This window comes from Rhinolophus hipposideros (assembly GCF_964194185.1).
Source record: "Rhinolophus hipposideros genome assembly, chromosome: 10".
Taxonomy (NCBI): Eukaryota; Metazoa; Chordata; class Mammalia; order Chiroptera; family Rhinolophidae; genus Rhinolophus; species Rhinolophus hipposideros.
Genome location: NC_138056.1, coordinates 6,103,929 through 6,122,286, shown reverse-complemented (window position 1 = coordinate 6,122,286; position 18,358 = coordinate 6,103,929). Strand labels below are relative to the sequence as shown.

At 49.6% G+C, this 18,358-nt stretch overlaps 1 protein-coding gene across 2 annotated transcripts in view; it reads left to right on the top strand.

Annotated features, from left to right (window-relative positions):
* The first annotated feature begins 15,320 nt into the window (after positions 1–15,320).
* The window catches only part of SCYL1 (SCY1 like pseudokinase 1), an 11,496-nt gene continuing 8,458 nt past the window's right edge, over positions 15,321–18,358 (top strand). Inside the window, exons 1-6 of one of the 2 annotated variants that reach the window (XM_081062203.1) lie at positions 15,321–15,504; positions 15,857–15,997; positions 16,163–16,285; positions 16,367–16,593; positions 17,022–17,112; positions 17,189–17,344. In XM_081062203.1, the coding sequence (XP_080918329.1) occupies positions 15,394–15,504; positions 15,857–15,997; positions 16,163–16,285; positions 16,367–16,593; positions 17,022–17,112; positions 17,189–17,344 (849 nt within the window). In that variant the 5' untranslated portion in view covers positions 15,321–15,393. The remainder of the gene's footprint in view (positions 15,505–15,856; positions 15,998–16,162; positions 16,286–16,366; positions 16,594–17,021; positions 17,113–17,188; positions 17,345–18,358) is intronic. The other variant, XM_081062204.1, reaches the window with a different exon arrangement.

Here is an 18,358-nt window from a genome sequence, read left to right as displayed (position 1 = left end):
TTAGGTCTTGTTTTATTCTTTTATTAAATGGGCATAATAATACCTTACCCAGGGTGCTGTCACAGGGAACAGGAGAGAGACATATATGGCTAGCACTGCGTACCAGCTTAATCAAAGGCTCTAATAGCGTTTCTTGTGATGCACAGTGGAGTTGCACAGACGGCAGTGCTCCCTTCCTGCAGAATTCCGGGAGCGCTGCAGACAGGCAGGGGCACATGGGCGGAGCCTCAAAGAATGACTAGGGTTTGCTGGAGGGACAATAGAATGGTGGGAGAAAACAGCCTGAGCAGCTTGGAGGTGTGAAAGCGGGGGAGGGGGACAGGAGGGGTTGGGGGAAATGGGGGGTGGAAGCTAGGAGAGGGGGAGAGAAAGAGAAGCTGGGGTGGCTGGTTGGAAGCTGATGGTTAAAAGCCCTGGAATTCCAGAAAAGTTAGGGCTTTGTCCTGGGGAGCAGATGATAAAACAAGTCATTCTGGCCACAACATAGGTGAAGAGAGGGAAAACAAGCAGGCCTAGAGGTCTGGAGATTGGCACATGGAAGGGACGAGACCCCCAGGCTGGGACTGATGGAGAGAAGCGTTTTGAGGAAGGCCCTCTGGTTTCTGATTTCAGGGGTATTGGGCAAATCAGAGCAGGGCATGAAGGAGGGGATTGGGAGGTTCATGGACAGATGAAGACAATGAGGTGAGTGTTGAACCGTGGAGTTTGAGAAGCCATGGGATGTCTGGGCTTGAGAGCAGAGATGTCTGGTACGTAATCGGCATGCACAGGCCGGAGGCCAGGAACGGGTCTTGGTTGGATCTGCCAGCTACCAGGGACCGCCCAGATGGTGACATAAGCGTGGATCAGCTACTTGGGGACCATGTGCAGGACGGGACCTGGGCAGGCTTTCCTGGCTTCTCTCTGTGGTTCAGTCAGCGTTGGGCTCTGTTTCCTCTTACTCCTGCCTCTCCAATGTAGTTTCATACATTCATTCATTCATTCACTGATTCATTCATTCACTCATTCAACAAATACTAACTGAACATGAGCTAGGCACCGTCATAGAGCCTGGAGATAGTGAGGTGAACCAGCTGTAAGTGTCTGCACCCTCGTGGAGCCAACACTTCGAGGGATGAACAGACACAGAGTTACACGGTTGGAGCCAGGAAGCAAAGGATGCAGGTTTGGGATGGAGAGTGGGAGGTGGGCCTCCTCCCAACTCACGCGGTTCCCCAACTGCTCCATTTCTCCTGGTTGCACCTCCAGCCAGCAAGTCCTGTAGGCCCAACTGCCTCTTCTTTCTTACTCGCCTCTCCCTTCAGTCCCCTGCCCTGTTCACTGTGGCCCTGGCACTAGGCCGTCCTCCATGTCACCTTCCAGACCCGCTGAGCTTGCTGAGCCCCTCCCCACTCACCCACCCTCACTGACTGTCAGGGTTCCCACCAGATTCAGGCTGTGCCCTCCTCACCTGCCTCCACCCAACCTCTGATACCCATAGCCTCATTCAACTCCTTCCCACTAAAGGAAATCTCTCACTCTCCCCACACAGCCCCTCATTCTCTCCTGTTCCTCCTTTCTGGAATATTCTCTACCTCTGCTCATCTCCAGTGAAAATCCCACTTCAGGGTCCAGCTGAGAGGCTCCCTCAGTGATAGATTTACCTGACTGCCCTCTACTGGGGCTGCAGCCGCTCTGGCCAAGCCCACCCTCCTGAGCCTCCTGGAGGCCTGTGTTCCGTGTCCCCTCCACGCCCTGCGTCATCTGACTCTTCCACCTGAAGCCATGCTCTGGTTCACTCAGCTAAAATAGGAGGACCACCCCTCCCGAGCAGATGTGTGGTGTACACGTGTGCGTGCCTGTGACAGCCCCAGCCACAGACCCCAGGCGTTGCTATACTCTTGTCTCACAGGAAACGTGGCTCTTACAAAGTGACTTTTGGACAGTAACTCTTTTTTCAGATAATTACTCCCCTTCCCCCACCCCCTTTTTTTGTTTTAATAAATTTTGTAATGTTTTTAGACTTACAAAAAAGTTGCAAAAATAGTATGAGTTAGATTGACTTTTTTAAACTGAGAAATGCACCAAGTAAATTCACTAATACATAGGATATTTCAACGTTACAGTTTCAGACAAAGAAACTCAATGCAACAGTTTGGAACAACTTAGAGCAAATGGAATCATGGACCACGTTTGGTTGAACCCAAAGTGCTTTTGGTACGAATGGTGGTCCTACAAAGTGAGAGGGTGGGCAGAGAGGAGGCTGGGAACAGGTGGCACTGGCCTCGCAGGCCAATGTCAGGGGTCCAACTTCATGCTGAGTGAAATGGGAGTGTCGGAGGGTCTCAGGCAGCAGTCAAGTGACCTGACTTGCATTCTCTAATGATCTCCCTGGTGGCTGTGAGGACAGTAGATTGCAGGGGGCAAAGATGGAAGTGGGGAGACCAGTGAAGTGGCTGCCGCAGGGGCACAGGCAAGAGAGGCTGGTGGCCTAGCAGGGTAGGGGTGGGGGGTGCAAAGCAAAGTTGGAGGTGCCAAGTGTTTGGAGCCCAAGTACCATCTGGTGGCCTGTGTAAGATGTGAGAAACATTGGGGTGACCCCGGCTTCAGGCCTGGAAGAGTGGAGTTGCCATTGGCCGCTGAGCAAGGCTCAGCAAGTTTATGGGGATCAAGAGCTCAGTTTGAGGAGCCCATTGCACAGCTGGCAGAACCAGAGGCTGGGCTCAGGCAAGGGCCCCACTGCGATGGGCAATGAAGATGGTGTTTAAAACCCCAGACGTTGTGAGGTGACTAGGGTGCCTTGCCTTGGCCCGACCACCTGGCCAGCCTTAGGCCCCAGCACCAAAGCCCTCCCCTAAAGCCACCCTCCTCCACCCACCTCAGTGCCTGTGCCCAGAGAAGGGAGTCCCCGGAAGAACCTGGTGCATAGTGTCAGGCCTGCCACTGTGTCACTGCCAATGTTCTGCAATTAGTGTGACCAGGACAGCAGACTGGCAGCCCCTCAGTTCACACCCGAATGCTCCTGCCCACCCCGTACACCTCTACACTCCTCCCTTTGCTGTCTGTTCTTCTCCTCTCCAGACCGCATCCCTTTATTTTCCCATCAGGAAGGGAAGCCCATACCCAGCCCTCTGGCAGGCCAGGGGCCCCAGAAAGTGGAGTCAAAAGGGACAGTAGTGAGGTGGTTCTGGCCTATCCTAGGCCCAACTCCTTCCCGTGGCCTACCTGGGACAATGGCAGAGGTGTGGGCAGCAAGCCTGAAAAGGAAGATGTGAGGACACAGAGCAAAGGGGGTACAGAGTGTTCCCACCCCTAACGTGACCAGGGCCACTTTCACCAGAGAAGTGATTTTGTGATCAGGAGTGAGGTTGGCAGTGGTAGAAGTCAGCAGGTTCCCAGGCTAGCCCACCTTGGAGCTGAAATGGGTACCCGAGGACCTGGCATCCCAGGAACCAGGCATTCCTGGGTACTGGCAACAGACAGGAAACAGGGGGCTTGAGCGGGACCCATTTCTCCCCAGGTGGAGCCAGGACAGGGGGAGCTGATGCTGTCCCTTCATCCCTCCACCTCGCCAGACTGTCCCATCCTGCACTCACCTGCTCATTCACTCACTCATAACAATAATACAACATGCCACCAATAACAGCTCAGTTAAAAGCTGAGGTTTGAACCCAGGCAGCCTGGAACACACCCACTCATCCTCAACACATATTTCCCAGCGAACTGTCTGTGGCCAAAATGACAGAGCAGAAATGGGTCTTGTACTCAAGGAAAACATACCTTCAGCTCTGACTTCCACTTACGAATACTGGGTACCCAGGAGTCAGAACAAGGGCCACAGGGGATGAGATGAGGGTAGGCTTCCTGGAGGTGGAGGCATCTGAGCTCACAAGCTGCTTCTGCTTCATCTGAACCCCTTGGGGAGCCTCCAGATGGGAACCCTCCCAAGTATGAGGCTCTTGGCACCCTGTGTTCCCCCAGCTTCTGAGTAGCCAGTCCTCAGAGCTGCCCCCTCAATGTCCCCCACATAACACTCTGCCGCTGTGCCCCACTCGTGCAGCCTCCTTCCTCCTCCACTACCCTGTCCTGCCCTCTTCCCATCTCTGCTCCCTGCCCCTGGTCCCTCCCTCTTCCTGACCCTCCACCTACACAGCTTCTGCACTGCCCACCACCTCTGCTCTGGCCCAACTATCACGTCCTTCTCTGGACATCCACACCCTCTCCTGAGTGTCCTCCAGATGGCGCTTTTACTCCTTCCAGTCCTATCCCAGGCTGTCCCCTGATGGATGCTTCTAACCTAAGCCTGATTGTGTCACCCCCTCTATAACTTCTTTTCTTCCAGATGGTCAACCTCCATAACCTGACCGAGGGGCCTCCCATGATCCGCCGTGCCCACCTCTTGGTTCCAGCTTCCCCACCGCAAACCAAGGGCTCCTCCCAAGTCTCCCCACAGGAGTCATCTGTTGGGGAAGATTTTTGTCTACAAATACGCATCATCAGATAAGCCAAAAGCAGAGAAACTGGCACGCTGTCGTACACCACGATTTGCAGTGGGTACGGGTGAAACTCCTTCAAACAGTATGTACTTTGTGAAGACAGTTGTATTTTGACTTTACTCTTTGAATCAGGAGGCATGTTGTTGTTGTTTTAATCATCTCTTGTTTACATACAATAACATTTATATCTTTTAAGTGTACCATTGATGAGTTCTGATAAATGTATGTGCCCATGTAACTTCCACCACAGTCAAGATATTACAGAACCCTTAATTCTATTCTGTTTCTCTATATGTTTATCCTTGTGATAGTACTACACTTGCTTTGGAGTAAGTTCTGAAATTGGAAAGAGTGAGTCCTCTAATTTTGTTCTTTTCCAAGATTGTTTTGGCTATGCTGAATGCCTTGCAATTCCATGTGAATTTTAAAATCTGCTAATCAATTCCTATAAAGAATCAAACTAGAATTCTGATAAGGATTGTGTCGATCAATTTACCATCTTAATAATACTGTTTTAAAAAATAGTAACAATATTGTCCTTGATCCATGAATGTGCGATGTTTTCTCATTGACTTAGATATTCTTTAATGTCTTTCAACAATGTTTTTGTAGTTTTCAGAGTATACATTTTGGACTTGTGTCAAATTTATTTCTAAATATTTTATTCTTTTGGTGCCATTGTAAATGGAATTGTTTTCTTAATTTCATTTTCAGATTGTTCATTGCTAGTGTATCAAAAATACAGTTGATTTTTTATATTGATTTTGTCTTCTGCAAACTTGTTCACCTCCTTTATTAATTCTAATAGCTTTCTCATGAATTCCTTAGGATTTTCTATGGATGACATCATGTCATCTGCAAACAGAGATAGTTTTACTTCTTTCTTTCCAATCCAGATGCTTTTTATTTCTTGTTGACTAATTGCTCTGCTTAGAACTCCAGTACAATGCTGAATGGAGGTAGTGAAGTGGATATCTTTGTCTCGTTCCTGACCTGAGGGGGAAAGCCTCCAGTCTTTCACCATTGAGGAGGATGTTAGCTGTTGGTGTTTCATAGATGCCCTTATTTGGTTAAGAAAGTCCCACTCTATCCCTAGTTTTTTGAGTGTTGTTATCATGAAAGTGTGTTGATATTGTCAAATGATTTTTCTGCTTCTACTAAGATGACGATATGTTTTAAATTCTATTAATATGGTATATTACATTAATTAATTATCAGATGCTAAACCAACCTTGTATTAGGGTAAATCCCACTTAATTACAATATACAATTTTTTAGATATGTTGCTGGATTTGGCTTACTGGGTTGAGGATTTTTACATCCATATTTATAAGAGATTTTGGTCTGTAGTTTTCTTGTGGTCTTTGTCTGACTTTGGCATGGGGTAATATTGGCCAGATAGAATGAGTTGGGATGTGTTCCTTCCTCTTCTGTTTTGTTTTTTTGAAATGTTTGTGAAGAATTGGTATCAATTCTTCTTTAAATGTTTGGTAGAAATCACCAGTGAAATCATCTGAGCCTGGACTTTTCTTTGTGTGTAGTTGTTTTTGTTTTTGTTTTTTATTACTAATTGTCATACAGGGGACCCTGCTCGCTGTGCCATGTGTCGTGCGGGGCGTCCGGCGGGGTCTCTGCTCCCGCTCCCCACATAAGAACGCAGGACACGGTAAGGCCAAACAGGAACACCCACGGAGCCATAATTAGGGGAGTCAAACCAATATATTCCCGCTGGTGGCTGGGCTGGAGACCCAGGAAGCAGGATCTACATAATCTGCAACCCACCGTCCTAACAGCAGTTCGAGCTTGCCAGCCACCATCTTCTTGCTAGCCCCCATTCTTTCTGCTAACGTAGCCACAGCCGTTATATTAGTGGCCAATGGCTCACTGGTTACAGCTGACGGCCAACTAGCCACAGCTGATGGCCATCTGATCACAGTTGATGGCCATTTACTACCCGAGCCAGCACCTTTCTATGTGAGGCCGAGAGCCTGGAAACTGCTTTTGGGGGCTTTGTCCCCACACTAATTCAATCTCTTTACTTGTTACAGATCTGTTCAGGTTGCGTATTTCTTCCTGAGTCAGTTTTAGTAGTTTGCATCTTCCTAAAATTTTTTCATTTCCTCTAAGTTATCTAGTTTATTGGCATACCATTATTAGAGTATTCCTTTATATTCCTTTTTATTTCTAGTAGATCATTAGTAATGTTCCATCTTTTACTTCTGATTCTAGTAATTTGAGCCTTCGCCTTTTTTTTGTCGGTCAGCCTGACTAAAGATTTGTCATGTTTACTAAGATTATCAAAGAATCAGCTTTTGGTTTCATTGATTTTTCTCTATTGGTTTTCTATTCTCTATTTCATTAATTTCCACTCTTTATCATTTCCTTCCTTCCACTTGTTTTAGGTTTAATTTTCTCATCTTTTTCCAGTTTCATAAGGTAGAACTTTAGGTTATTGATTTGAGATCTTTCTTTCTTTTTAAAGAAAATATAGGTATTTACAGCAAAAAAATTTCCCTCAAAGAATTGCTTTGTCTGTATTCCATAGTTTGGTTGTGTCTTCACTTTCATTCATCTCAAAATATTTTCTAATTTCCCTTTTCATTTTTCCCTTGACTTTGAAATTGGTTAGTGTTGTGCGGGGTGGCCTGCGGGGTCTCTGCTCCCGCTCCCCACATAAGAACGCAGGACATGGTGAGGCCAAAAAGGAACACCCGGAGCCATAGATAGGGGAGTCACACCACTATATTCTCGCTGGCGGCTGGGTTGGAGACACAGGAAGCAGGAGTCACACTGTTCGCAACCCTCACTGCTCTGCTTGCAGGCTCAGCCACCATCTTCTTGCTAGCCCCCATTTTCTGCCAGCGTAGCCATGGCAGTTATATTAGTGGCCAATGGCTCACTGGTTACAGCTGACGGCCAACTAGCCACAGCTGATGGCCAGCCAATCACAGTTGATGGACATTTACTACCTGAGCCAGCACCCCTCCACATGAGGCCGAGAGCCTGGAAACTGCTCTCTGGGGCTCTGTCCCCACAGTTAGTAGTGTATTGCTTTTATTTATTTATTATTATTATTATTAGTTTTAAAGATTTTATTGGGGAAGGGGAACAGGACTTTATTGGGGAACAGTGTGTACTTCCAGGACTTTTTTTCCAAGTCAAGTTGTCCTTTCAATCTTAGTTGTGGAGGGTGCAGTTCAGCTCCAGGTCCAGTTGCTGTTGCTAGTTGCAGGGGGCGCACTGGTTGAGACCACGCGCTCCAACCAACTGAGTCATCTGGGAGGCAGCTCAACTCAAGGAAGGTGCCCTGTTCAATCTTAGTTGCAGGGGGCAGAGCCCACCATCCCTTGTGGGACTCGAGAATTGAACTGGCAGCCTTGTGGTTGAGAGCCCACTGGCCCATGTGAGAATTGAACCGACAGCGAACTCTAACCGCATGAGCCACCGGCCGGCCAGTAGTGTATTGCTTTTAATTTCAACATATTTGTGTTTTCCAAATTTCTTTCTGTGATTGATGTCTAATTGTATTTAACGGTGTTCAGAAAACACACTGTATTATTTCTATTCTTTTAAATTTACTGAAGCTTATTTTTTTGGCCTAACACATAGTTTATCCTGAACACTGTTCTATGTGTATTTGAGAATGTATATTGTTATGTTGGGTCTCTCACTTTCAAGAACTCTTGTGATTACATTGGGTACACCTGGATAATTTAGGCCACTCTACCTTAAGGTCAGCTGACTAATAAATTTGATTCCATCTGCAATCTTAATTCCCCCCTTGTCATGTAACATATTCACAGTTTTTGAGAATTAGAATATGGACATTTGGATGGGTCATTATTCTTTCTATCACAACAGGCCAGAACCATGAGCAGCTTCTTTTATAGGTATCATATTTGCTAACAAAACAAAACAAAACAAAAACAACCTTTTTTTTTTAAAGACAAAGTAACTTTTTTTTTTTTTAATTGGGGAATATTGGGAGTAGTGTGTTTCTCCAGGGCCCATCAGCTCCAAGTCTCCTTCAGTTTAGTTGTGGAGGGCAAAGCCCAGCTCAAAGTCCAGTCACCGTTTTCAATCTTTAGTTGCAGGGGGCGCAGCCCATCATCCCGTGTGGGAATTAAACCAGCAACCTTGTTGTTGAGAGCTCGCGCTCTAACCAACCAACTGAGCCATCCAGCCGCTCAAAGGCAAAATAAGTTTTACCTTATTGTTATTCTCAGATGTTTTTGCAGATATTGAAATGTGTTCTTCAATTCTGAATATTTAGATTTAGGATGAAGGACAATTCAAATACTTTCTAAATTAAATTTGGTCAACTGCCACATGAGATCCACCATTTTTGAATAGCAGCTTTTCTGATTCATGACTTAAATCTCATAAAACAAATACAAAGAATGCAAATGACAGATTTTTTCCTATGGTAACTTGTCATTAGCAAGTAGCTCTGGAGAACTTGCAGTGGGTTGAATAACAAATATTTTCCCCTGAAGTCTTTGGATGCCTGTTAGCTTAAAATTTCTATTTTATTGGAGGAAAAGATACCACTATAGGCAAAAGACAGTTGGAGGGAGGACTTCCCAAAACATACATACGTAATACATACATTTATTGTGTGTGTATGTATATGTATATACATATGGATGTGGATAAGTATATATAGAAATGTACATGTATATATAATTTTCTGTTTATAAAAGTAATTCATGCTCATTGTGAAAACTTCAAACATCACATCACAGAAATAAATATTATTTTGAACTGTATGAAATTGCCAAGATTTCACTATTTTTGACCTATAAACAGCAATTTCATACTGTTCAACCTAATTATTAATATAGCAAGGAGAACACCCTGTAATTCCAGTGTCCTGGAGGAAACCACTGGCATTTGGTGTGTATTCCTCCAAATTTGGAGAGTATATCTGTGCACTTTTTTTTATTACAAGAAGACACCTAAATAAGGTGATTCATTTTATTCTATTTCTTTCTTTGTGTTTTTGTCACATCATTGCTTTATAATCTTTTTTTTACTTTTGCCTATCAACTTGATTTATTTTAAACATTTTTTTATTAGTTTCAGGTGCACAAAACAATGTAATAGTTAGACATTTATCATGTATGTCCCTCACACAGTGACAATCTATGCACATTTATGGAGAGAGGAGTGATTACCACAATGACGTAACATGGATCATTTTGCAGCCTGCTTTCTAAATTCTTTGTAGAGCACAGCAAATCCTAGCACTGGTTGTGCGGCTTCCTCTCTCTGGAGCCTCAGTTTCCTCATCTGTAAAAGTGGAACTAATGATTCTGTGCCAGTTATTAATTTATTACCTCTCAGTTCCAAATTCATCATGTTTCCCTCCTCTGTGAAAAGGGATTTGATCTGGGTCCTTGAAATATTTTTCCTTTGCCCGATGGCACAATGTTAAGTTTAGCCAGTAGAGGGCGGTGATGGCCATTTCCTGAGGAAAAGGTTTGTTTGGTGGTGTTGACGAGCTCTTCTCAGCCGGCTTCTGCCGCGGGCGGCTTCTCTAGTTCAGCTCCTGGATCCGGGGCAGTTTTGCCAGCACCAGGCTCCTGCAGCGCAGGTGGCCAGCAGCTCCCCACCCCCACCCTGGGAGTATTAGAGTGCCTCTTCCCCAGTACCCGAAATGACAGTTTTCCAGTAAGTTCCATGGGACCTGCTCAGCACTTCAGCAACTTCTCTACTACTACCCAGTGAGCCACAGCCATTTCATCTCCAGCCAGGTGATTATCTCAGACCTGGGGCTGGACAGGGGTTCTTGGTGGGGGGCGGTGAGCTCTAGTCCAGCCCTAGGGGTGGGGGCTGCTTCTTATATTCCTATATTCTTTAGAGTTCTCTTTACTTCCCATTAGCCAATCCTTTGTTATTCCAATCCCCTGTTATAGTTAATAATTCTTTTTTTTTTTTTTTAGATTTTTTTGTTTTAATTGGGGAAGAGGAACAGGGCTTTATTGGGGAACAGTGTGTACTTCCAGGACTTTTTTCCAAGTCAAGTTGTTGTCCTTTCAGTCTTAGTTGTGGAGGGCGCAGCTCAGCTCCAGGTCCAGTTGCAGTTTTCTAGTTGCAGGGGGCGCAGCCCACCATCCCTTGTGGGAGTCTAACCGGCAACCTTGTGGTTGAGAGGACGCGCTCCAACCAACTGAGCCATCCGGGAGCTCAGCGGCAGCTCAGCTCAAGGTGCGGTGCTCAATCTTAGTTGCAGGGGGCACAGCCCACCATCCCCTGTGTGACTTGAGGAATTGAACCGGCAACCTTGTGGTTGAGAGCCCACTGGCCCATGTGGGAATCCAACCGGCAGCCTTCGGAGTTAGGAGCATGGAGCTCTAACCGCTTGAGCCACTGGGCCGGCCCAATAATTCTTTATATTAGACTTTCCCTGTTCATATTTGTGGTTTCTCAGACTGAAACACACCCGCGTAGTGTTATGAGGATCAGAGATGATAATGCAGGAGAGCGCTCAGCTCTGTCCTGACACGTGGGGAGGACTCAGAAAACAGCTATGATATGATCATGAGCGTGTTCATTTCCCCGCTCCCCCCCGCCCCGCCCTCGTCAGAAGCCATAGAGCAGTCTTTATTATTATTATTATTATTATTATTATTATTATTATTATTATAGCATGCAGGGAGCTTTGAATCACTCCGCTCCTGACCGACATTTGTTCTACTTTTCTACTTTTCTGTTACTACAAACAGTCTTACGATCCACATAGGAGTAGTCATTCACTGAGCACTCACTATATGCTATATATACACTGAAGCATTACGTTAACTCACGCACCCTCACAACATGCGCACTGTTCATTTCCTATGGCTACTGCAACAAATTACCGCAAATTTAGTGGATTAAAACAGCACAATATCTTACAGTTCTGGATAATAGAAGTCTAAAATGAAAGTCTCAGCAGGGCCATGTCCCTTCTGAGGGCTGCAGGGGAGAATTTGTTTTCTTGTCTTTTTCAGCGTCTAGAAGCTGCCTTCACTCCTTGGGTCACAATCCCTTCCTCACTTCTCTCCACCCTCTTGCTCTCATCATCACATCTACCCACCGTGATCCTCCTGCCTCTTATAAGGACCCTTGTGACTATCCGGCCCACCTGGATAATCCAGGTTCATCTCCCCCTCTCAAGACCCTTAATCACAACAGCAAAATCCCTTTTACTGGGGTGTTAACAAATCCACAGTTTCCAGGGGGTAAGAGGTGGACATCTTTGAGTGGACATTGTTCAGCCCACAATACCTATGGGACAGATACTATTATTCCACCCATTTTACAGGTGAGAAAACTGAGGTACAAAGAAAGCAGATAATGTAGCCAAGGTCGCACAGCTCATAAGCAGCAGAGCTGGGACACAGATAGTCTGGTGACATAACCCAGGCTCTGACAACTACACAACTTTGTATGAGTCTTTGCATACTTGGAGAGTTTGTGTAGGACATGTTTCTAGAAGTGGAATTATTGGGGCAAAGTGGTTCACAGGTACTGCTGACTTGCCCTTCCCTACAGCTGGGCCAGGGAATTCCCACCTCAGTGCCTGCAGACCCCAATTCCTCCTCACCCCCACTCTTGATGCTGTTAGAGCAGAATGTTACTGGAATACACAAAACCAAAGTATTTTACAACTTTTTATCAATTTAGTAACTGAAAGTGTTTCTCTTTCATGAAAGGAGAGGAACATTACACTCCTAATAATAAATTACAGCTGGAGTAAAGAACGTTCAGTTTCTTGGAGAAAATAAACGTTTGGTCAACATAACGTATTGCAAGACTGAGAATACGGTCCTAACGCTGACTGTGATTCCACCTTGCCAGAGGCACCATGGTCGGGGGTTAACTGTCCTGGCTTTGTGGATCGTTTTCATCTCCTGTGTCACCTGAAGACCTCCAGTTAATAAATCACTTCCATCACTGAGCCTTTCCAATCACTCCCTTTATTTTGCACCCACACCACAAGTCTTGTTTACAACTTCCTTTTCAAGGCCTTCCATTTTCCTTCCTGGTGTGCTGTTTTTATGGGACCAAATACTTCTACTAACCACAATGGAGAACTCTTATAGTTACTTTTATAGTTTTCATTTACATACAAGGAAAGGGGGTTGAAGTGACTTGCCCAAGATCCCATTGAAATGGGATTCAGACCTATACATCTACCACTGGGTTCTGCCCGCTTGACATCCTACTGTATCTCCTCTGGAGTGACTGGCCTCCTGGTGTCCCTAGAGGTCCCATGCCTGCCTGCCCTAGGTTGTCCACAGGTCATGGCAGGGCTTGCAGGGATGCTTGGATGAGTCCTGGCTGGTGAGGGAGGCAGCCAGCAGCACAGGGGCTCAGGCCCTGCCACTTCCTATCACATGAGCTTTCAGAGCCTCAGTTTCCTCATCTGTGACATGGGAACAACACTGGTTCCCCCTCATCGGGCAGTAATGAGGAACTGGTATTGTCCCCATTCTACAGTGGATGAAATGCAGGCTCACAATGTGAAGGCAGGACAGCACAAGATGAGAGCTTGTGAAAGGGGTGCTGTCCCCTTCTGAAGATGGTATCTTCTGTGCTGGGTTCCTCTGTAGGAGCAGGGTTAATTAGTAGAGAATGTGTGAAGTAGCTCCCTTTTCTGTAAAGATTTTATTGGGGAAGGGGAACAGGACTTCATTGGGGAACAGTGTGTACTTCCGGGACTTTTCTAAGTCAAGTTGTTGTGCTTTCAATCTTAGTTGTGGAGGGCACAGCTCAGCTCCAGGTCCAGTTGCCATTGCTAGTTGCAGGGAGCACAGCCCGACATCCCTTGCGGGAGTGCGGGAGTCGAACCGGCAACCTTGTGGTTGAGAGCCCGCGCTCCAACCAACTGAGCCATCCAGGACGCAGCTCAGCTCAAGGTGCCATGTTCAATCTTAGTTGCAGGGGGCAGAGCCCACCATCCCTTGCAGGAGTCCAGGAGTCAAACCAGCAACCTTGTGGTTGAGAGCCCACGCTCCAACCAACTGAGCCATCTGGCACTGGCCCATGTGGGAATCGAAGCGGCAGCCTTCGGCATTAGAAGCACGGAGCTCCAACCGTCTGAGCCACTGGGCCAGGCCTAGCTCCCTTTTCTGATTCTTCATTTGTAACTGTGTTTTCTGGTGTGCTCTGTACAGCCTGTACTGGGCTTGTGCCTACCTCCCGCTGTTCTTCTGTGCACTGGGGACTCCCAGGTCTCCCCCCAACCCCATGGTCCTGCCCTTCCTGCACATGTTGCCCCTTTAGGCGAGGCCCCATGCACTGCACAGGCCTAACATTTGGTGGATGCTAAGAGAATGTGCCACTAAATGCCACCATGTGAACCCTATGTTCTTAGACCCTCCCCTCCAACCATGACCTCCATCGCAAAGCATCACCCCACCCCAGCCTCTCCCTCTCCATCATCCACATTCACACACACATGGCTAAGGCTGTGGCTCAACTCTTCAGTAGGACAAAGTTCTAGACTCTATATTCTGGCGTTTAAGACCTCTGCTCTCCAGTGACAGGATGCTCCCCACCCCCAGTATTGCCGATTCTGTATTCACGATGTTGTCACAGCCTTCCTATCAAAGTCACACAAGAAGATCTCTAGTCGTCATGTCTGTTCTGCTCCAAGCAGCCAACACTGATCCTCCTTCTGTGTGATCGTCTCACACAGGTACTTGGATAAAGAAAGGGAGAGAATGCGTCTGCTGAGTGGTTGTTCTGTGTCAAGTGAGATGCAGGGCACTGTTCACCCCAATTTACAGATGGGAAACCAAAGCTCCCAGAGGGCAACGTGAGTTCCCGAAGCCAGGGAGAGGGGCTGAGCTCCGATTCGAACCCAGCTCTGCTGACTGGCATCCTTGCCCTTGAATCTGCTCTGAAAACAACCCAACTGGACGTTTCATAAGCAATTCCAGGATTTCACCCACACTGCATAGGGTGTGGCGGTGAGACTGTCTCCACCCTGGGTGCCTGAGACCCTACTTGTAGAGGGGCCATTGCCTGCCCAACTCCTCCTGGACACTGGGATCTGTCCAGCTGGGGGGCTGCGTCCCCAGCAGTGTGACTGGCATTTGAGTTGCTGACACCACTTTGCTGCTGACAGCCCCAATCTGTACAGGCGCTGGGGGTCCTGGAGGAGATGCTGGCCAGGTAGGCCAGAGCCATGTCTGCTGAGCCCAGGAGAGCAGGGGCCCCCATCGGGCCCTCTGTTCTCTTCTGAACTTGCTGGGGTGTTCCTCCTTTACCATTCTCCTTTTTCGGGGTCAGTGCCTCTTCCCTTCCCAGATCCCGTCCGCTGCCCCAGGGTTCCTGGATCTCCCCTGGACCTTTGCTTCACTCTCTGGCCCAGACCCACGCTGCGTCTCAGGGGCTCTGTCTCTCTGTGCCTCTTGCCTGGTCACTCCACCGACACTAAGGCATCCACTGGCTGGTGAAAGAGTGTCTGGCTTGGGGACAATCGCCCTCCTTGTTTCTACCTCACTTCTTATTGCACCCCTTTTTGTATGTCTGTCGACTTCCTTTTCCATCGGTCTCCCCACCTCTCTTCCTTGCCGCGGTTTCCCCATCTGTCCCTTCTCAAGCTATCATCCTTAAATAACGCTTGGAGGTGTAGTCTATTACCACCTACATTTTAGATATAAGGACACGGAGGCTTGGAGAGTTTGGGTGACTTGCTATCGCGGCGAAGCCGGTAGCTGGCAGCGATGCGAGAGCACGCGCTCCGCCCACCTGTCGCGTTCCCTGCTGTGCCCCTTTGCCCCGCCCACTAGCACAGGCCCCGCCCACTGGCACAGGCCCCCGCCCAGACTCCGCCCTCGCCCCGCCCCGCCCCGGCTCGGGCGGCCAAGGACCGGGAGCGGAGGGGCCCGAGCCGGCGGCGGCGGCGGCGGCGGCTGCGACGATGTGGTTTTTTGCCCGGGACCCGGTCCGGGACTTCCCGTTCGAGCTCAGCCCGGAACCCGCTGACGGAGGCCCGCCGGGGCCCTGGGCCCTGCACAGCGGCCGCAAGAAGGTGAGCACTGCCCAGCTCCGCAGGCCGCGGCCGACCTCGGCCTTGCCTAGTTAGCGCCGCCGACTCCGCCGCGTCGCGCCCCGCCTGACGTGGCTGCGGAGCCTTCGAGTCAACGGGCCGGGGGAGGGGGACGAGCAGTGCCGACGTGGCGGGCGGAAGGACCGAGAGACCGACAGGCGGTCGGAACCGGGGTCACGTGGGCCCGGCTCAGTACCTAAGGGCTGACATGGGGAGAGACCCAGCTGGGAGACCGTTCCTTCAAGCACTAAACCGCTCCGGGGGTCATTTCGGAGCTGGAGTAGTCAGCCCGGGACCCGCCCCACACTCCTGAGGTCCCTCTGCTCTCCTCCAGGCCACGGGCAGCCCGGTGTCCATCTTCGTGTATGATGTGAAGCCCGGCGCGGAAGAGCAGACCCAGGTGGCTAAAGCTGCCTTCAAGCGCCTCAAAACTCTGCGGCACCCCAACATTCTGGCCTACATCGATGGGCTGGAGGTACCTGCTGCCCAGTCTGCCTCATCTCTGCCCCTCACTTTCTCCCAGCTTCCACCCCTTTGTCTCAGCACCCCCAGATTTGTTTCCGCTGTCCACCTCTCTCCCCATCATGTCTCACCTCCCCCGGTCCCCCCCCTGCCTGATATCCCCATGTCCCCTCTTCAGACAGATAAATGCCTCCACGTCGTGACAGAGGCTGTGACTCCGCTGGGAGTGTACCTCAAGGCACGCATGGAAGCTGGTGGCCTGAAGGAACTGGAGCTCTCCTGGGGGCTGCACCAGATCGTGGTGAGGTGGGGGGCAGTGGTGATGAGACCAGGGGTGGGGGGCCTTCAGGTACTGGGGTGTGATGGCTCCTTCTGCCCCCAGAAAGCCCTCAGCTTCCTGGTCAACGACTGCAACCTCATCCACAACAATGTCTGTATGGCCGCTGTGTTTGTGGACCGCGCTGGCGAGTGGAAGCTTGGAGGCCTGGATTACATGTACTCGGCCCAGGGCAATGGTGGCGGACCCCCCAGCAAGGGGATCCCCGAGCTTGAGCACTATGACCCCCCGGAGTTGGCTGATAGCAGTGGCAAAGCGGTCAGAGAGAAGTGGTGGGTGACTGGGGGTGACATGCCCCAACCTGCTCTGTTCTGGAAGCCCTGCAGCCTCAAGACCCCTAGACGAGCTAGCACTCCCCTGTCCCCTGCTGCCTGGCTGGGGAGGGCATCAGAGTTCTCAGAGTAGGGCTCCTCTGCTCCCGGGATCCTCAGGGAGGTGGGGCGGCATCAACAGGCTTTTTGGGTTTGGTGGTTCTGAATTTGCAAGTTGTGTGACTTGGGACAGATGTCCTTACTTCGCTGAGCCTGTTTCTTTATCTGTTAAATGGGACTCATGAAACCTGCTTATTGGGCTGATTGGAGGAGCAGCAGAGGGACACAGCCCAGGGTCTGCCATGCAGTATGTGGCTGGTGCCCAAGGCAGGTTCTAGGCCTGGGCCGGTAGGAGGCAGGGCCTTGAGCACCTCTGGTCACTGTCTCAGGTCAGCTGACATGTGGCGCTTGGGTTGCCTCATCTGGGAAGTCTTCAATGGGCCCCTACCTCGGGCCGCCGCCCTGCGCAACCCTGGGAAGGTGAGTGTGTGGCCCAAGCCCTGCGCCTCACTGCCAGCCAACCAGGCCTGTCCTGACAGTGACTCTTCTCCCATAGATCCCCAAATCGCTGGTGCCCCATTACTGTGAGCTGGTTGGAGCCAACCCCAAGATGCGTCCCAACCCAGCGCGCTTCCTGCAGAACTGCCGAGCACCTGGTGGCTTCATGAATAACCGCTTCGTGGAGACCAACCTCTTCCTGGAAGAGATTCAGGTGAGCCCCCTCCCCTGCCACACCCTGGGCTTTGAGCCTGTGCTCCTCACCCCTGACCCCCTCCCCACAACTTTGCAGACTCCCTCATGGTTAGATCTTTGTAGACTGGCATGGACTGTGGGTTCAGCTCGGCTCTCTGGGTTCCAACCGTGGCTCCTGCTCTTACTGCTGTGTGACTTCCCTTGGCTGAAGCTCAGGCCGAGTAATAATACCTGCCACCAAGGAGCGTGGTGAGGAGTCAGTGAGTTGAAAGAGCGTATTGTAGTGTCTGGCAGGTAGGTCCTTAGTGACTGCATTTGGCACGCCATCAACTCCGCACGTACTTTCTGGCCCCTTCCCTGATGTGTGCTGGGCCCGGTGCTGGGCTGCTCTGAGGGGAGGAAGGAATCAGACCCAGATCCCTGCCCTCAGGGATCTATCAGGGAGTAAACGGACCAGGTCCCCACCTTGGGGACTCTTATTGGGGGAGAGGGACAGAAAACACAGAAATGAGGAAATGTGGGCTCCCTGGGATGAGGATACATGCCGGGAAGGTACTCAGGGAAGGACACTGTGAAAGGTGACATTTGAGCTGAGACCTGAAGTGCATGAAAGTGGGATGGGGATGGGAACTGGAAAAGGGTGTCCCAGACAAAGGGAACAGTCAATGGAAAGGTGGTGAGGAGAGAGACTTTGGTTTAACCTCTTTGGACCTCAGTGTTCATATCTGTCTAATGGGGTTGACAGTACTATCTGTTGGCCCATAGGGTTGTCATAGGGGATGAAGGAGGGAGGCTGTGCTCTGACCTGGCCACGTGTGGGGCACACAGAGAGATGACTGAGAATCTGGCGTGGGGAGGAGTGACAGGCACTTCCACAGACCGTGATGCCCTTTGGAATCTTGCATGACTCAGATGGGAGCTGGGAGGGACTTGGGCGGATGGGAACCTGAGCTGTGTCTTGAAGAAGTGCTGGAATTCTTATCACATGGCTGGCTCTGCCAGGCTGCCCTTCTTAAAATGTGCCCAGAGGAAA